Source organism: Arachis hypogaea, chromosome 11, assembly GCF_003086295.3.
Source record: "Arachis hypogaea cultivar Tifrunner chromosome 11, arahy.Tifrunner.gnm2.J5K5, whole genome shotgun sequence".
NCBI lineage: Eukaryota > Viridiplantae > Streptophyta > Magnoliopsida > Fabales > Fabaceae > Arachis > Arachis hypogaea.
The window spans coordinates 5551761-5566571 of NC_092046.1; the positions used below are offsets into that span (position 1 = coordinate 5551761).

General features: G+C 31.6%; 2 protein-coding genes across 2 annotated transcripts; one reads left to right on the forward strand and one right to left on the reverse strand.

The window, feature by feature from the left end:
* Positions 1-2916: 2916 nt before the first annotated feature.
* On the reverse strand, positions 2917-3393 carry LOC112720870 (uncharacterized mitochondrial protein AtMg00310-like). Its single transcript, XM_025771958.1, has one exon. The coding sequence runs from the start codon at positions 3391-3393 to the stop codon at positions 2917-2919; it is 477 nt and encodes a 158-aa protein (XP_025627743.1).
* Positions 3394-9518: 6125 nt separating this feature from the next.
* Positions 9519-13567, forward strand: LOC112720019 (uncharacterized). Its single transcript, XM_025770813.3, has 3 exons — positions 9519-9848; positions 10127-11763; positions 12652-13567. The coding sequence occupies exons 2-3, from the start codon at positions 10328-10330 to the stop codon at positions 12896-12898; spliced, it is 1683 nt and encodes a 560-aa protein (XP_025626598.1). The 5' UTR covers positions 9519-9848; positions 10127-10327; the 3' UTR covers positions 12899-13567.
* The last annotated feature ends 1244 nt before the right edge of the window (positions 13568-14811 follow it).

The following is a 14811-nucleotide window of genomic DNA, read 5'->3' on the forward strand; positions in this document are numbered from 1 at the left end:
TATCGTGTGATGATGTGTGATATGGAATGGAATTTTGATAACGATGAACCATGAAGATGATAGTTGAGTATATGATTGTGAATTGAGTATGAACTTTGAAGTTGAGTTGATTTAATTGTGAGTTAGAAATATTAGGCTTATTAGAGTGGTGTATTAGGGTATTATGAAATGAATTGGGTATTGAAATGTGAATTGGTATGATTAGATATTGTCAAAAAAAACTTAGAGTTTTGGTATTGAGATATGAGATTGGTGGAAACAGAGGTTTGATAAACTTTGTGAAAAACTGAATTTTAGACAAAATTTGGCGAGCCATAACTCGGCTTCCAGACCCCCAAATTCTTTCAAACCTGTCTCATATAAAAATTGGATCTGTGAAGTTTACATCGCTCGAAGAACGGATGAAAAATATTTTAAAACGAGAAAGTTATGCGTGTCAGAAATTCAGCGTGCAAAACTAAAATTCTGCAGCACTTGGTATTTTTACCCACTCTCCAGAACTTGTGTACGCGACCACCTGCACGCGACGTGACCAACCCTTTTGGGTTTGGCAGCTCGCCTACGCGAGCAAGGTGCATGCGTCTACAAGCAAGGAAAAGCGCACCCACGCGTACGCGTGACTCCTGTTTTTAGCAAAGTGAATTTTGTGTTTTAGAACCAAATTTCGAACCTCTAAACCTGTATTTTCACTCTTTTAGACCTTAAACCTTAGTTGTAATGATAGAGAAGGAGGTTGAACTATGAAGGGGTGTTATCTTGGAAGTAAGAAATGCTTAAGGTAATAAATTGTGGTTGAGGAATTGCGGAATCAATGAAGATGTATGAAATGTGACTGAAATTATGATGTGATTAAAATGAGAGGTAAATGTTGAGATTGGTGCTGATTAAGTATGGCCAAAATGGCCGAGATGGCAAGGTCTGGGTGTGATCCCACCTGCGAGTTAACTGAAAACTTTATAGGCTGGCAAGATGAGGATGGAGGATTCCCTCTCTTGTCGTGATATGAATGTGTGGCAAGTTGAGGACGGAGGATTCCCTCTCTTGTCGTGATGTGAATGTGGGGAAGGTAGAAAGGCACACTCTTTCGTTTTGTTTTTCCCACATTCTTCTCTAGTTGCAAGGTGGAAAGGCACACTCCTTCGATGTGGAAAGGCACTCTCCTTCGTAATTCTCCCAGGAGAAGATGGAAAGGCACACTCCTTCGTTTGTGTTCCTCCTGGGGATACGCAACCTAGAGACCATATCCGGGTTAGCTACCGGATGTGTCGAGTTCTGGCGATTTAACAGACGCGTGAGCTCATAGCCAGTAGGACAGGCATGCATCATCTACATATGTTTGAATTGTTTGGGTTTACTTAATTGCTTTGGGTTGCCTAATTGTACATGTTTCTTGATTATTTGCTAATTGTCTTACTTGCTTTACTTGTGCATTACTTGTCTATATTGTTTGTGTTTGTATAGTAGTTGGATTACTTGAGGGATGGTTCGAATCTTGGAATATTCTGTTGGAAGGTAGTAGAAGTATGAAGTATATTGGGTTAGAATTAGAATCCCCTATGATAGTTGCCAAGTTATGGATTAGTGAGAACTTATTATGGATATGACGAGGTAAGAAGTTAAGATGCTTAGTGAATTTATATTATAGTGCATTGTATTTATTTAGAAATTTTACCGTACTGAGAACCCATGGATCGGGGGTTCTCATTCCGTATATATTCTCTATTTTTCAGATGCAGGTCCTGGTGCTCTGTAATGAGTTAGATTCGTCTGGAAGGCGGCTAAGTTTATTTGATTCTGTTTTTACTTTTAGAATCTCTCTTGTTTGTTTTGAAAAACCTTCAATATGATGTACGTAAATGTTTATTTTGCAACTTGCCTATAGAGGCGATGATGTATCTTTGAGAAAGATAGGAAATACCATTGTCAAACTAGTTTTAAATTATGTACCCTAGCCGACCCAAACTTCGCAAGTCGCGACTAGTGGCTATTTACTTATGTTTTTTTCAAAGATAAATGTTATTTTATTAATATAAAATAAAAGTGTTTCCATAAGGAAGTACAAAATAATTGGGTATTCCCATTTATCACCAACTATGACTGAAAGACCAAGAGCTTAAAGAAGAGTAAAGTAAGAGTAAAGAAAATTAGTAGCATCTATCAGGTATGGCTCACGAGTTCACGCACTAAATTGCTGGCTTCTTTCACTATCTCTGGTGCCGGGCTTATTACCTTCTTAAAAACACACTGATTCCTCGCTTTCCAAGTGCTCCAACACAGCGCCGCTATGAGGAAGGTCTTTTATCTACCATCGAATTGAGCCGCTGCCCAGGATAAGACTCGTTACCACCAATTGAAAAAATTTTCTTCTTCTCTCATCCATAGGTCAAGGGTTATTAAGCTTAGCCTCCATATTATTGAAGACAGGGGCATTGGAACAAAGCATGAGAAATTGATTCAGCCTTCAACATGCATCTTGGACAAGTGGCAGGAGTGGATGCGAACCGGCTGTGAACTTGTTGCAACACCAGAAGCTTTTCATAAAGACTTTTCCATAGAAAAATCTTAATTTTATGTGGTAATTTCAACTCCCAAATGCTATTCCAGACTCTGTTGTGTATGTTCTGGGGCCTCAATGAAGTAGGAGAATGAAAGAATCCATAAGCAATTTTGTATCCTGACCCAACTTCATATATACCAGATTTTGTCCAACACCAATTAACTTCATCCTCCTCCTCTGTTGGTTTGATTGAAAAAATTTTATTGCATATATCAACTGAAAAAACCGACTCAATCAGATTTCTATTCCAGCTTCTATCAGGATTTAGTAACGCACTAACGTAATACACTTGCAGATTTGGCGGGATTGTGAGTGCATTTTGAGGAACATTAAGGGGAACTGGTGGTGGGAGCCAGGGGTCATGGAAGAACATTAGTGCCGGAGCCTATTTTCCATAACAAGCCTTTCTCGATCACCTTGCGCCCTTCAAGAACACTTCTCCAACCCCACGACGGTACGCTTCCTATCTCTGCATGTAGGAAATCTGTATATCTGAAATATTTAGCTTTGAGCATTCTTGATATAGTAGAATTAGGGTATTTCATTAGACGCCAACATTGCTTGCCCAATAAAGCCAAATTTTGCGCCCTTAGATCCTTGATCCCCAGCCCTCCATCTTTCTTCGGTCTTGTCATTGTGTCCCATTTAATCCAAACCATTCTTCGTTCTGCACCTTTTTGACCCCACCAAAATTGCGAGAGCATGCTATGAATCTCAGTTAATAGCGTGTCCGGGAGCTTGAAACAAGAGAGTGTATAAATAGGAATCGCCTCCCCCACCGCTCTCAATAGCGTGTGCCTGCCACCTGATGACAATAGACTTCTTTTCCAACCCATAATCCTCTTCTGAACTTTATCCTTGATAGCTCCAAAGGTTGCTTTCTTTGATTTTTGAACTATAGAGGGCAGTCCCAGGTATTTGTCTTGTACTCCAATATGTTTAATATTTAGTGTCTAAGCAACTGCTAGTCTTGTGTTTGAGGTGTGTTGTGACTGAAAAAGATAGCCGACTTATTCAAATTGACTTTTTGCCCACTAAAACCCTCATAGGTCTCTAGCAATTCTAGAATGCTTTGACTTGTATTAGGTGCGCTCTTGCAAAAAAGGATTGAATCATCAGCAAACAAAAGGTGATTAACTGTTTGGCATCTCCGATTAACTTGAACTCCTTGAATTAATCTGTTTTGATCTGCCTTGTGTAGCAAGAAGGAAAGTCATTCTACACAAAAAAGAAAGAGATATGGAGATAGGGGGTCACCCTGTCGGATGCCCCTATTTGGCCTAAAGGCTATTTACTTATGTTATATATATATACACACACACACACACACATCTTGTCCTTATCTTATTCTTATTGCTTTTCGAAATGCGTTTTACCTTTCGTCTATTATCTATTTATGAGAGTATTTTTTGTTCGCGATTTTATTTTATTCCTTTTCAGGTTCCTCGTTTATACACATATATATACTTATTATTATTCCACCTTGAGTCGTATCACCATAATATCGTTGACTTATGATTCGAGTGTAAGGATCTTTATATTAGGGTGTTATATTAGACATAGTTTATAATAGAGTGTAATGTGACTATTTCATCCATATAGCAGATCCTCATTGAGTGGGATATAGGATAATTATCATTTTATTGTTGATTTGCATAAAAGTAAAAGAAAAAGTAAGATGTATTTTTACAATTTTCAAGTAATTTTTTATTATGGATTCACTTATTCTCTCTTGCAAAATCAAGTACTTTTTATTCAACTTCATGTAATTTTGCGGGATGATGTAATTTATATTGCTTATTGCTTTGTTGATGTGACCAATAATTAGTCTACTATACTTCCTTGTGATTTTTTATTGTAGATAGTTGATTATTCCATGGTAAGTGATAATTTTATCTCCTCGTGTAGAATTAGAATTATAAGGTAAATGACTCAAGTGACAAAGATACTCTCTCTTGCTAAGGATACAGGGCTGTGTATGAATCTAGAGACATCAAACTACCTTATACTAAGTTGTCGGATCTCATGTGAAAAACTTAGCCTAAATATAGTTCTAATTGGCATTGCTGTGTATGATTGTCTTTGGTTATATTTTTGAAATTCCCCTTTTTTCAAACTAGCTATAGTTGAGTTTTTGACGGTGTGGTTCAGATTTTACAACGTTGAAATGATGAGTATAATGATTAATGAGTAATTTTTTAGTATTATCAGATTTATGTTTGTATTGAAACTTATTTTTTGTTGTTATTTGAATTTGGATCGAATTGTTTAAAAAAAATTAAATTTAAATTTACCGGATATTAAATTCACCGGTGGTTATTAATTTAATTATTAATAAATAATATATTATTGTCGAATTTATCAGGAGATAAATTTACCGATAAAATCAGCGTAATTTATACTGTCAGATTTATTCCAATGCTAAATTCGATGATAAATTGATTGTCAGCTGATTTTTTTGTAATGTAATGACATCATTCAATTTTATATCCTCTTGCTTTAATGTAAGAGTGAAACATGCATCCGTATAATTAAGTAGCCTAGAGCATTACTCTTGTTGTTCTTATATTTTGAAATTCACATATTTTCTTTGAGTATTTAAGAGAAGTCGCTAATAATAATTTTTAGCATTTAAAAAAATATCGGTTAAAATTTTACTTTTAATAAAATATTTATAAGACAATTACATATACATACAAAATATTTTTGTGACAATTACAATGTTAGTGTTTTGTAGTGCATATATAGCACTAAATTATAGTAATTAAAAGTTATTTAAATATTTTTTATAGCATCAACAAATCAAATAAAATGGATGCAAAATATATGTTAAGTCTTTAAATTTAAATCATTAAACATACAAAAATAAAGTTGAATATAAACTTATCATTATTTGTAATTAGAAATATTCAAATTCATATATCGGATCAGATTTCATATCCACTTCTCAAAATCGAACTAATTTAATTCATTTTTTAATATTATTTTATTATATTATGTAAAAATTATAACACTTTTAAAAATTATTAATCAAAATCATGACGAAAAAATTATTGCAAATTAAAACAGAACTAATTCATTTATTTAAGTCAATCAAATAATTAATATAATTAATTAGTTATAGTTAATGTAGTCAAACAAAAAAAATACTAAGGGCCATCAAAATTTATTATTTTTTGCCATTACTTAGCATAATATAAACTCAATTTCTTTCGTTTAGTTTCTTTAGTTTAGTAATCCAACGACATACTTTATCCCAAATTTTTAAATATTGAGGCTAATTGATGGTCAAAAATAATAAATTCTGATGACTCTCTAGAATTTCTCGTCAAACAAACTATGAATAATTTAATTATAAAATTTTTAAAAATTATTAATCAAAATATATAAGATGAAAAATTAATACTAATTAAAACAAAATTAATTCATTTATTCTAGTCAAATAAAATAATTAATATAATTAATTAGTTATAATTAATATAATAAAATAAAAATATTAAATAATTTAATATTTATCTTAATTAATTATTTAATTAATATATTTAAATAAATCAAATCAAATAAAATAAATCAAAAACACCTTCAACAACATGCTACCTCAGCTGTTAAATATTAATTGAAAAATCTCTATTTTAATAAGATAATAGATGTTATCAATTATGTAACACATTATTGAAGATCTTTAAAACACGTGAAATTAATTAGTAAATTATAATTATAATATGCAAATTGATTTCTTGTTGAAAGACAATCTTTTTGCTATAAAAACTTTATACGTTATAATTAAAATTTCATTAATTTCTCTTTCTTTTCTATTTTTGTCCCTTCCTTTTCTTTTGTAATTGATGAAAAATTGAAAACTTTTGATAATCTCTGGTACCTAAACTTTTTTTAATTGAAAAAAAAAAGAAAATATCAGTACAGTAGTGGGTGGCAAATAAAGGCCCACACGTTGACCGGTAACCTGTTGTAGCCTGTAAAGCAATCCGCAATCCTAGTGCAATAGAATAAAACAACATAAATTCTTAATTTTTTGCCAAAATAAAATCATTGAACAATAAATATTTTACCAAAAAGTATACTAAAATGGAATCAAATGTCCAAAGTTTGATCCAAAAAATGTTATTAGCAATTCATTAATGAAAAAATTTATTATAGAAGGAAAATCGCCTTTTATATTAATCTACAATTGTGTGTTTATTTATTTGTTTATTTACTATTCTATGACAACATGATGTGAAAAAAAAGGAAGCATTAGAAGAAAAGTTAGCTATGGAATATCAAAGATAATAATAATACAATCTCTTAGCATTATTGAAATTGGGATGTATTATGACGGGTTTGGATTTAAAATATTTCATAAATATTAGAAATTAGTTATTAAATTAGATATAATAAATTTATATAGTGTTTATACATTTTTTTATAATTATCAAATTATTTTTCAATAATATAATTAAATATTTTATAAATAAAAAATTAGTTGTCATTAATTTTTGTTTTTATTCATATCCTGATGATAAATATAAATCTGATTATAAGTGTAGATTAAGTATGATTGCATTATTTATAAAATTTAATTATATTTTTTATAAAACATAATTAATCATTTAATATTCTAATATACTTATAAACAAATAATTAATTTTTAAAATTCATATAAGCTGCTTAATTTGGTTTTCAATTGAGATCTCTCCAAATTACTGCTTAATTTGATACAATGACTAACCTTTTGTTATTAGTGGATGAAATAGTTAATTTAATATATTAAAATATTATATATATAAAATTTCGACACTTGATCAATTGAACGAGTCACTTATGATTAACTATACTCCCCAAATTGATATTTTTTTTTCCCAAATAATATTATTTTACAAAAAAATATAACCAATCAATATATTTACAACCGTTCAATTCTCAGCGGTGTGGGGGATATGGCATTTTTCCAATGATAATGAAATGATAATAACTACTACACAAAGTTTATGCTAATCGCTTTCAATATGTCATTTTTAATATATTACATCTAAAAGGTAATTCCATTATACAGTAAGACATTTTTTAGATATTAATTAATATGTATACTATACCGAGAGAGCTCCTAATTCAAAGGTTTCATGTTTGTTTTCTTTAATTATCTTTTATAGCCCTAAATAATTTTTTGTTCTTTATCAATATTTGAATTTTAATATTGTCTTTATAATTTTCTTCTTCTAGTAAATCGTTGAAGAAATATTTGATTTAATTTTTTATAAAACTGTTTTTCAGATAAGTTTAGAATTGTTTAGCTTAAATCTCTATTCTTTTTTTATAAAATTTTTTAATTTGATAGATTAATAATTAATTTATTTTAAATTTGAATTTTATTTAAAAATTTATTATTAATTAGTCAGTTGTTATGTACAAGTAAAATTCAAATTCTTAATACTGATTTAAATAAATTTTTAAATTAATCATTAAACTAACCCAAATTGATTTGAGGTGTTTTAAATCTCTATTATATAAATAAGTGACTCACTCAAATAAAGACGTCTAAAACATCTTTTTTTGAAGATATTTTTTAATTTTTAAAATTTAATACATATAATTGATTAAATCGTGTTATTTTTATCAAAATTAAGCCGAACAAATTAATTTGACCAAAAAAATGTTGAATCAAATTTTAAATTAGTCTAAATTAATATTACTTTTTATAAAAATAACTACAATATCCAAAATGACTAAAATACTCTTATTATATATATTAATTTTGAGAATCTTAAATTCTAGTCTTTTTTTAAAAATCCTAAATTCTAGTCATTTTCTTCTCTGATGTCATAAGGTTAAAATTTAAAGTATATAATATTTCTATTATATATATATATATATTAGTTATTTTTTAGGGTTAAGTACTGTTTTGGTCCCAAAAATTTAGCGCCAGAATCGAACCCATTCCTCATCTGATTTTCGATTTAGAATTGTTTTTAACGTTTTTTTTTTCATATTAAAATCGTCTTTTTAATTATTAAAAAATATATTTTTTTAATATTTTTATCTAAATGCCTGTAAATAATTTATTTCACAAGCATCAAGCGACAAAATTAAGAAAACCATCAAGTTGAATTCTATAGAGTGAATCTTTCATTTTAAAAGAGATACTAAAGAGATTAATTACTATTGCATTAATAAAATCTAAAATATGTTTTTAATGTTTTATTGATAGACGAAATTATTTATGTTATTTTCTAGAGTAAAACACAAAGAATCTTTACTCTCAAAGTATTATTTAAAAAAATTTAAAATAAGGTACTATAATTTTATGAATTTTATTATCTTGTGTCTTAAACATATATATTAAAATTACAAATTAATTTTTTATTAAAAATATAAAAAAGTATTTTTTAATATATTTATTTAATATTTATTAAAAAATTTAAAATTTTATTATTAGTAATTTTATTATATGTCCCAAAAGTATATATTAAATAAATTCTAATTTTATTAAGGATTTTTTTAAAATAAACTTTTTTTAGTACATGTATGAAGATAGAAAGTGAAAGAGAAAATGGTAACAATTTAAAGAATCAAAATTAATTTAATAAATATGAACATCAAAGCTTTAAACTAGACACCAACAAATGGAAGCTTGAAACTATTTTAAAGACTAATAATAAATGTCAAAGTCATCTAAAAGAAAATAAGTTGATATTCGGATAATAATAAATTTTAAAAATAAATTATTTCTTAAGTTTTTGATTTATAGATATTTAAATTTTTAAATATTTAAAAATATATTTAAGTTTTTGATATTTTTAAAATTTAGACACATTAAATTTTGAGTTTAATTTATTCTATTTTAAAAATATTTTTACATATGTATCCGTATTGACCTAATTAATACAATTAAAAGGACATTTAATTTTAATTTCTCTAAAATTTAAATATCTACAAATTAAAAGATGAAAAATTTATTTATCTTCTTCTCAAAATTTCAATACTCTAATCTAATTGGACCATTGCCACCGCCATAGCCGGTCACGAACCCATGATATTTTTTCTCACTCTTCTCGGTTCTCTCTCACGGTCTCACCCTCATTACTCTCTCATATAAATACCAGTTCAGCTTCCTCTCATCTTACTGAAACACAGAAGTGGCAACCACTATTGCGCTTCTTCTCCGCTGCCGTACGTCGGAAAATCTTGGCCGGCGAGAAAAAAGAAAAAGAGATTCCAAGAAAAGAAAATAAAAACCAGACCCAAACAAACCGCAACATTAACCCGAAAATTCAGCTCCTCACACAAATGACAAGTGAGTAAATTAAATCAACACTATCTCTCTTCATTTTCCACTAGTGTCCCTCGGATCTCGCTTCTTTTTCTTTGTTTCTCGAGTCCCGTTCAAAGATCCGATTTTCATGCCTACAGTCATCATTAGCCATGAAAATTATGCGTTCATTATTTACTTATTTTTTAATTAAAAAAAGAAAAAAAATTGAACGCTGTTTCTTTTTTTATATAAATATTTCATTTGTGCTGTCCCCATGAAAGCGCGTTTCCAATTATAAATCTGCTTTGTTGGTTTTTCAGGTTGGAGTGCTGTTGTTGAATGGCAGAAAGAAAAAAACTAACAAGAAAAGAAAGTTTGTTATGAACAGGTGTTTGAGCAAAGCTTCTTCTTCGTCTTTTCCAACACTGATTCTTATTCTCATCCTCATTCTCTTTTTATAAAAATACCTCTTTCTTTTATTTCTTTTTGAGTTCAATCTCTTTTCTCTCTGTGACATAATCATGGGAGGATTGAAGGTTGTTACTCCCTGTTTGCAATGGTCATTACCTCATTATTCCCCTTCTTCTTCTCCTTCCTCTTGTTCTCAAACCCTAGCTTCTGCGATTTCATCCCCTTCTTATGTATATTCCTATGCTTCGTCAAAACGACGCAGTTTCAATCCTTCCCTATCGTGCCGATTCGTCCACCCTTGCACACTCTTCAAAACCACGTCGTTTCTCCACAGGTCTCGATCCTTAGATTTTCACAATCACCTCTTCTCGACCAACACCAGAACACCGATCAGAAGATCCTGTAGCGCGAGCTTAGATTCCTTCTCCGACGAGGAATTCGCTAAGAAGATCGAAGACTTGACCCTCGGGTTTCAGCTCAACGAAGACGATTCAGATTCGGACGGCACTTCTTCTCCAACCTCGTCCTCGAATTTCGTGAATGGGCAGAGCATCCCGGAGCCGCCGTGGATGGTGTCCGGCGGTGGAGAGGAGATAATCATTCCGGCGAACATAGAGCGGAAAGCGAACAGCGTGGAGCTTCCGTTCTCATTGAGGATCATCAAGAAGAAGCTCCAATGGAAGGAAGGTTTTAGGGAGGCAGGTGAATCCGCGTGCTGTTCGGTGAAGAAAGCGTTCTCTTCTATGGTGTTCATCATTCGAGAGCTCCATAGCTACACCCTCCAGATGAGAGAGACTCTCTGCTACCAAGACCTACAAGGAATCCTCGAGAGGGTACAAACGGAAATGCACGCTTCCTTCGTTTGGCTCTTCCAGCAAGTGTTCTCACACACCCCTACTCTCATGGTTTATGTCATGATCTTGCTCGCCAATTTCACCGTTCATTCCATGGGACACAACGCCGCCGTCATGGCCGCCGTGAATCCACCTACGCTGACCATGGAGATGGAAGAAGAGGAGTCTGTCAGTGATAATCAGAGCGGATTTGATTCCTCTGCGGTAAAGACATTCACCGTGTCATCATCTAACGGGAAGAAAACGACTTCCGTTGGTGGCGGAAACGGTGGCGGAGGGAAATTCCGACCAGCGGCGAACGGAACCGACGGGGAAGGCCGGTCTGACCGGTCGGACCGGCACCAGGGAACGGTTTTCCCTGACGGTTTGACGTCGTCGCAGTCTCAGGTTTACAGAACAGGGGAGAGCAATAACAATAATAATAATAATGCGGAGTCTTCGTCAGTGGAGGAGGAAGAAGAGGAGCTGTGGAGTTCGATGGTGGAGGAAGCTTCTAGAATGGAGGATGTGAATCGTGACTCGATGAAACAGTTCGTTTCGCCCGTAAAAGCCAAGATGGAGAGTGATGACTATGCTGAGTATCTGAGAACGGAGTTGGTTTACCAAACGGGCTTGTCTAAGGAACCAAACAACTCTCTTCTTCTCTCAAACTATGCTCAGTTCCTCTACCTCGTTGCACATGATTACGACAGGTGAATTTTCCTTTTTTTTTTTCTTTTTCAAAAAATTCTTCACTTTTATTTGCTAATTTTGCTTGCCATGGCATAAGTATTCTAGTTTCTAGTATTATTATTATTATTCCCGTAGTAATGTTTTGGTAAAAGTCGAAATTCACATGCATAGAGTCTCCATCATTGGTAAAAATATATTTATTAAAGTTATATATGACTACTTGAAAGTCCATAAAAATTAACTCGTCATGTGTTTCTTGCTTTGTTAAAAGAAAATGGAAAGCCAGATTTTACAAAAATATATTTGATTATTGTATGTTGTGGTAATAATATACTCTTGTAGGACTGACTAATTTATGATTTTGTTTTTATATGAATTATGTGTGTGTTACCAAAGAGGTCGTTCTAGGTAGGAGCAGCGAAAGCATATTCTAATTCATCGTCAAAAATATATTAAAACCCAAACTGAAAAAAAATTAGGGGGATAAAAAAGACAATGAGGTTTTTGATTTGTCCAAGTTTGAATCTTGATAGAAGAGTATGCGGTGTATTTACCCTGCACCACAGGTTCATGAGCAGGATCTATATATTTCGGTATCTGTCATCTTCCGCGCGTGATAGTCACGTGCATCACAAATGATCTCACACGGAACTTTGTTGACTTTGACTTTTTAATAATTTTTTGGTTTAGACTTTACTCTGTAATTTACACTAGTATTTAAATCTGTACATGGCTATAATATGCCTATAAGGAAAACTATCACAGACAGCACATAATAATAAATTGCTTAGTAACGTAATGAAAGAAATATCCTTGAAATTGAGTAGTTTGGCATTGCAATTTTCATGTGAAAAGTGGTTAAAATTGATGTTGACATTTTGGTCCTGTTCTTTGAATTATTTCACCAGAGCGGAAGAATACTTCAAGAAGGCAATAGGGGTTGAACCTCGTGACCCAGAGGCATTTAATAAGTACGCAACGTTTCTATGGAAAGTGAAGAATGATTTGTGGGCTGCAGAAGAGACTTATTTGGAAGCAATTTCAGCTGAGCCTTCAAACTCTTTCTATGCCGCTGATTATGCTCATTTCCTATGGAACACTGGTGGGGAAGACACTTGTTACCCTTTGTCATCTGATGCCTCCCAAGAACTTTAATTGGAATAAATATCTCAAGAAGAAGAAAAAAAAATAAATTGTAAAAGAATATAGAGAAAATAAGGGAAAAAAATTTTCAAAGCAAAATAAAAAAGAAAAGTTTTGTAGGCTATGTTTTGTTCTAAATTTTTTTATTGAGTTGAGGGAAATAGGAGAGGTGGGGGTTTGTTTTGTTATATAACTCTTTGTAATTATAATTGTACATAAGTCTTTTTACAATGGCTCATTTTGAGCTTATTGGGTCACATTTTGTGCAATCGAATGTGCAATTATAATTATAATTAGTTATGTGATTTTGATGGAGAAGATGGTGGCTGTGAGGTGGCGTTTTGGAGAGGCAAGAGGATGCATGGATTGTGTTGTTGAAATATTTAATTTTGGCTTGGTAAGTTGGCAATAAACGGCACTGCGTTTCATATGGAAAGATGAAGGGTGGAGTGTGAAAGGGGAAATGGGACCTTTCACCTTTGGCTCTCTCAAAATGTGTTGATAAGGTTTATGCTTCGTTGGATGTCATTGAAGCAGGATTTGCTTTTTGCACATATTTAATCACACTAATGTTTCTTATCTTTGTTTTGTTCACACTTCACATACTTAGTGTAATGATGTTTAATCACATGGCAAATTGTAATTAATCCTTCCTTGTTAATGTGATGCCGTTTTTGGATATGATTTTCTTTCTCTCAATATTAAAATGATTTTTTCGATTTTCAATACGAGGCTTGAATTTCACGTGGGTTATTTTCAATATGCCGTATGATTATTAATTATTTTTTGTACTGATCTCATATTGCTTATGTAAGCGATGTTACTGGATTCTCTCTGGACAAATTCTTAGTGGGTCTAGTCTTTGATAGTTTTCTTTATGCTCAATTTATTGAATGATGATGGAGAGGGATAAAGAAAAAGAATATGTGCTGGATGAAAGAAAGGCTAGAATTTGAGTAAGGGATTTATTGGACATAATTATTAATTACAAACATTTTTTATTTTGCATATGATATAATATTACGATTTTGCTCTGATTTCTTCCTTCTTCACTAATCAATAATGATGTTATATATGTGGTCGGGGTACCAATTCCTCCTTTTTGCACGTTTCTTTTGTTATTGCTGGATTATATTTCAATTTGATGATATATATGACAAAATATTTTCTAGTAGGTTACTTGAGGGTTAATGTGGAAATGTCAGCCATCTGAAAAGAAGTTTCCGAATAAAGAGCAAAGTAGGTCACATAATTCTTAATAGTTTAGAATTCAAATTAAAAACTATTGAAAATATTTCTATGTTCACTTAAAAAAAATCAAATGACTTTTTTTATTTTAATTTTGAGATTTTTTTCGAAAATAAAAAAAAATAATTAATTCTCAAAACAAGATTTTTGAACTTTAATTTTTAGAATACGATTTTTTTTTTTTTTTGCATTAAGGGCAAGTTCGCCACACCCCCGACGAACTCTAGGCTGAATTCAGCAGAGTATATAAACGTGGGGCCATTTTCATTTGTCGCTTTCCTTCCAAATCTCTCATCCAAATTCACTTTGTTCCTTCTTCACTTGTGATAGTCATATTCTTCTGTATGAGATTTTCTGTCTTTCGACACCCGTGAAGTTCGTTATCCACGACATCGTCAGTTTCAGGCCAGTAAATAATATGTTAGTTAAACTTACCGTTTACATGTTAGTTAAAGTTACTGTTTAGTGGTTGCATGTTAGTTAGAGTTACAGATTTACTGTTTACATGTTAGTTAGGTTTTTTATGTTATTGTTTTCAAGTACGGTTGCTGTTTGTTGTTTATAACATGTTAGTCAGTATAGGTAGTTTAAGTTGTGAATTAGAAGGTAATTAGTGGAATAATTAGTTAGGTTAGGTTAGATTAAAAAGAAACATGATTAGTAAAATTTAGGGTTCA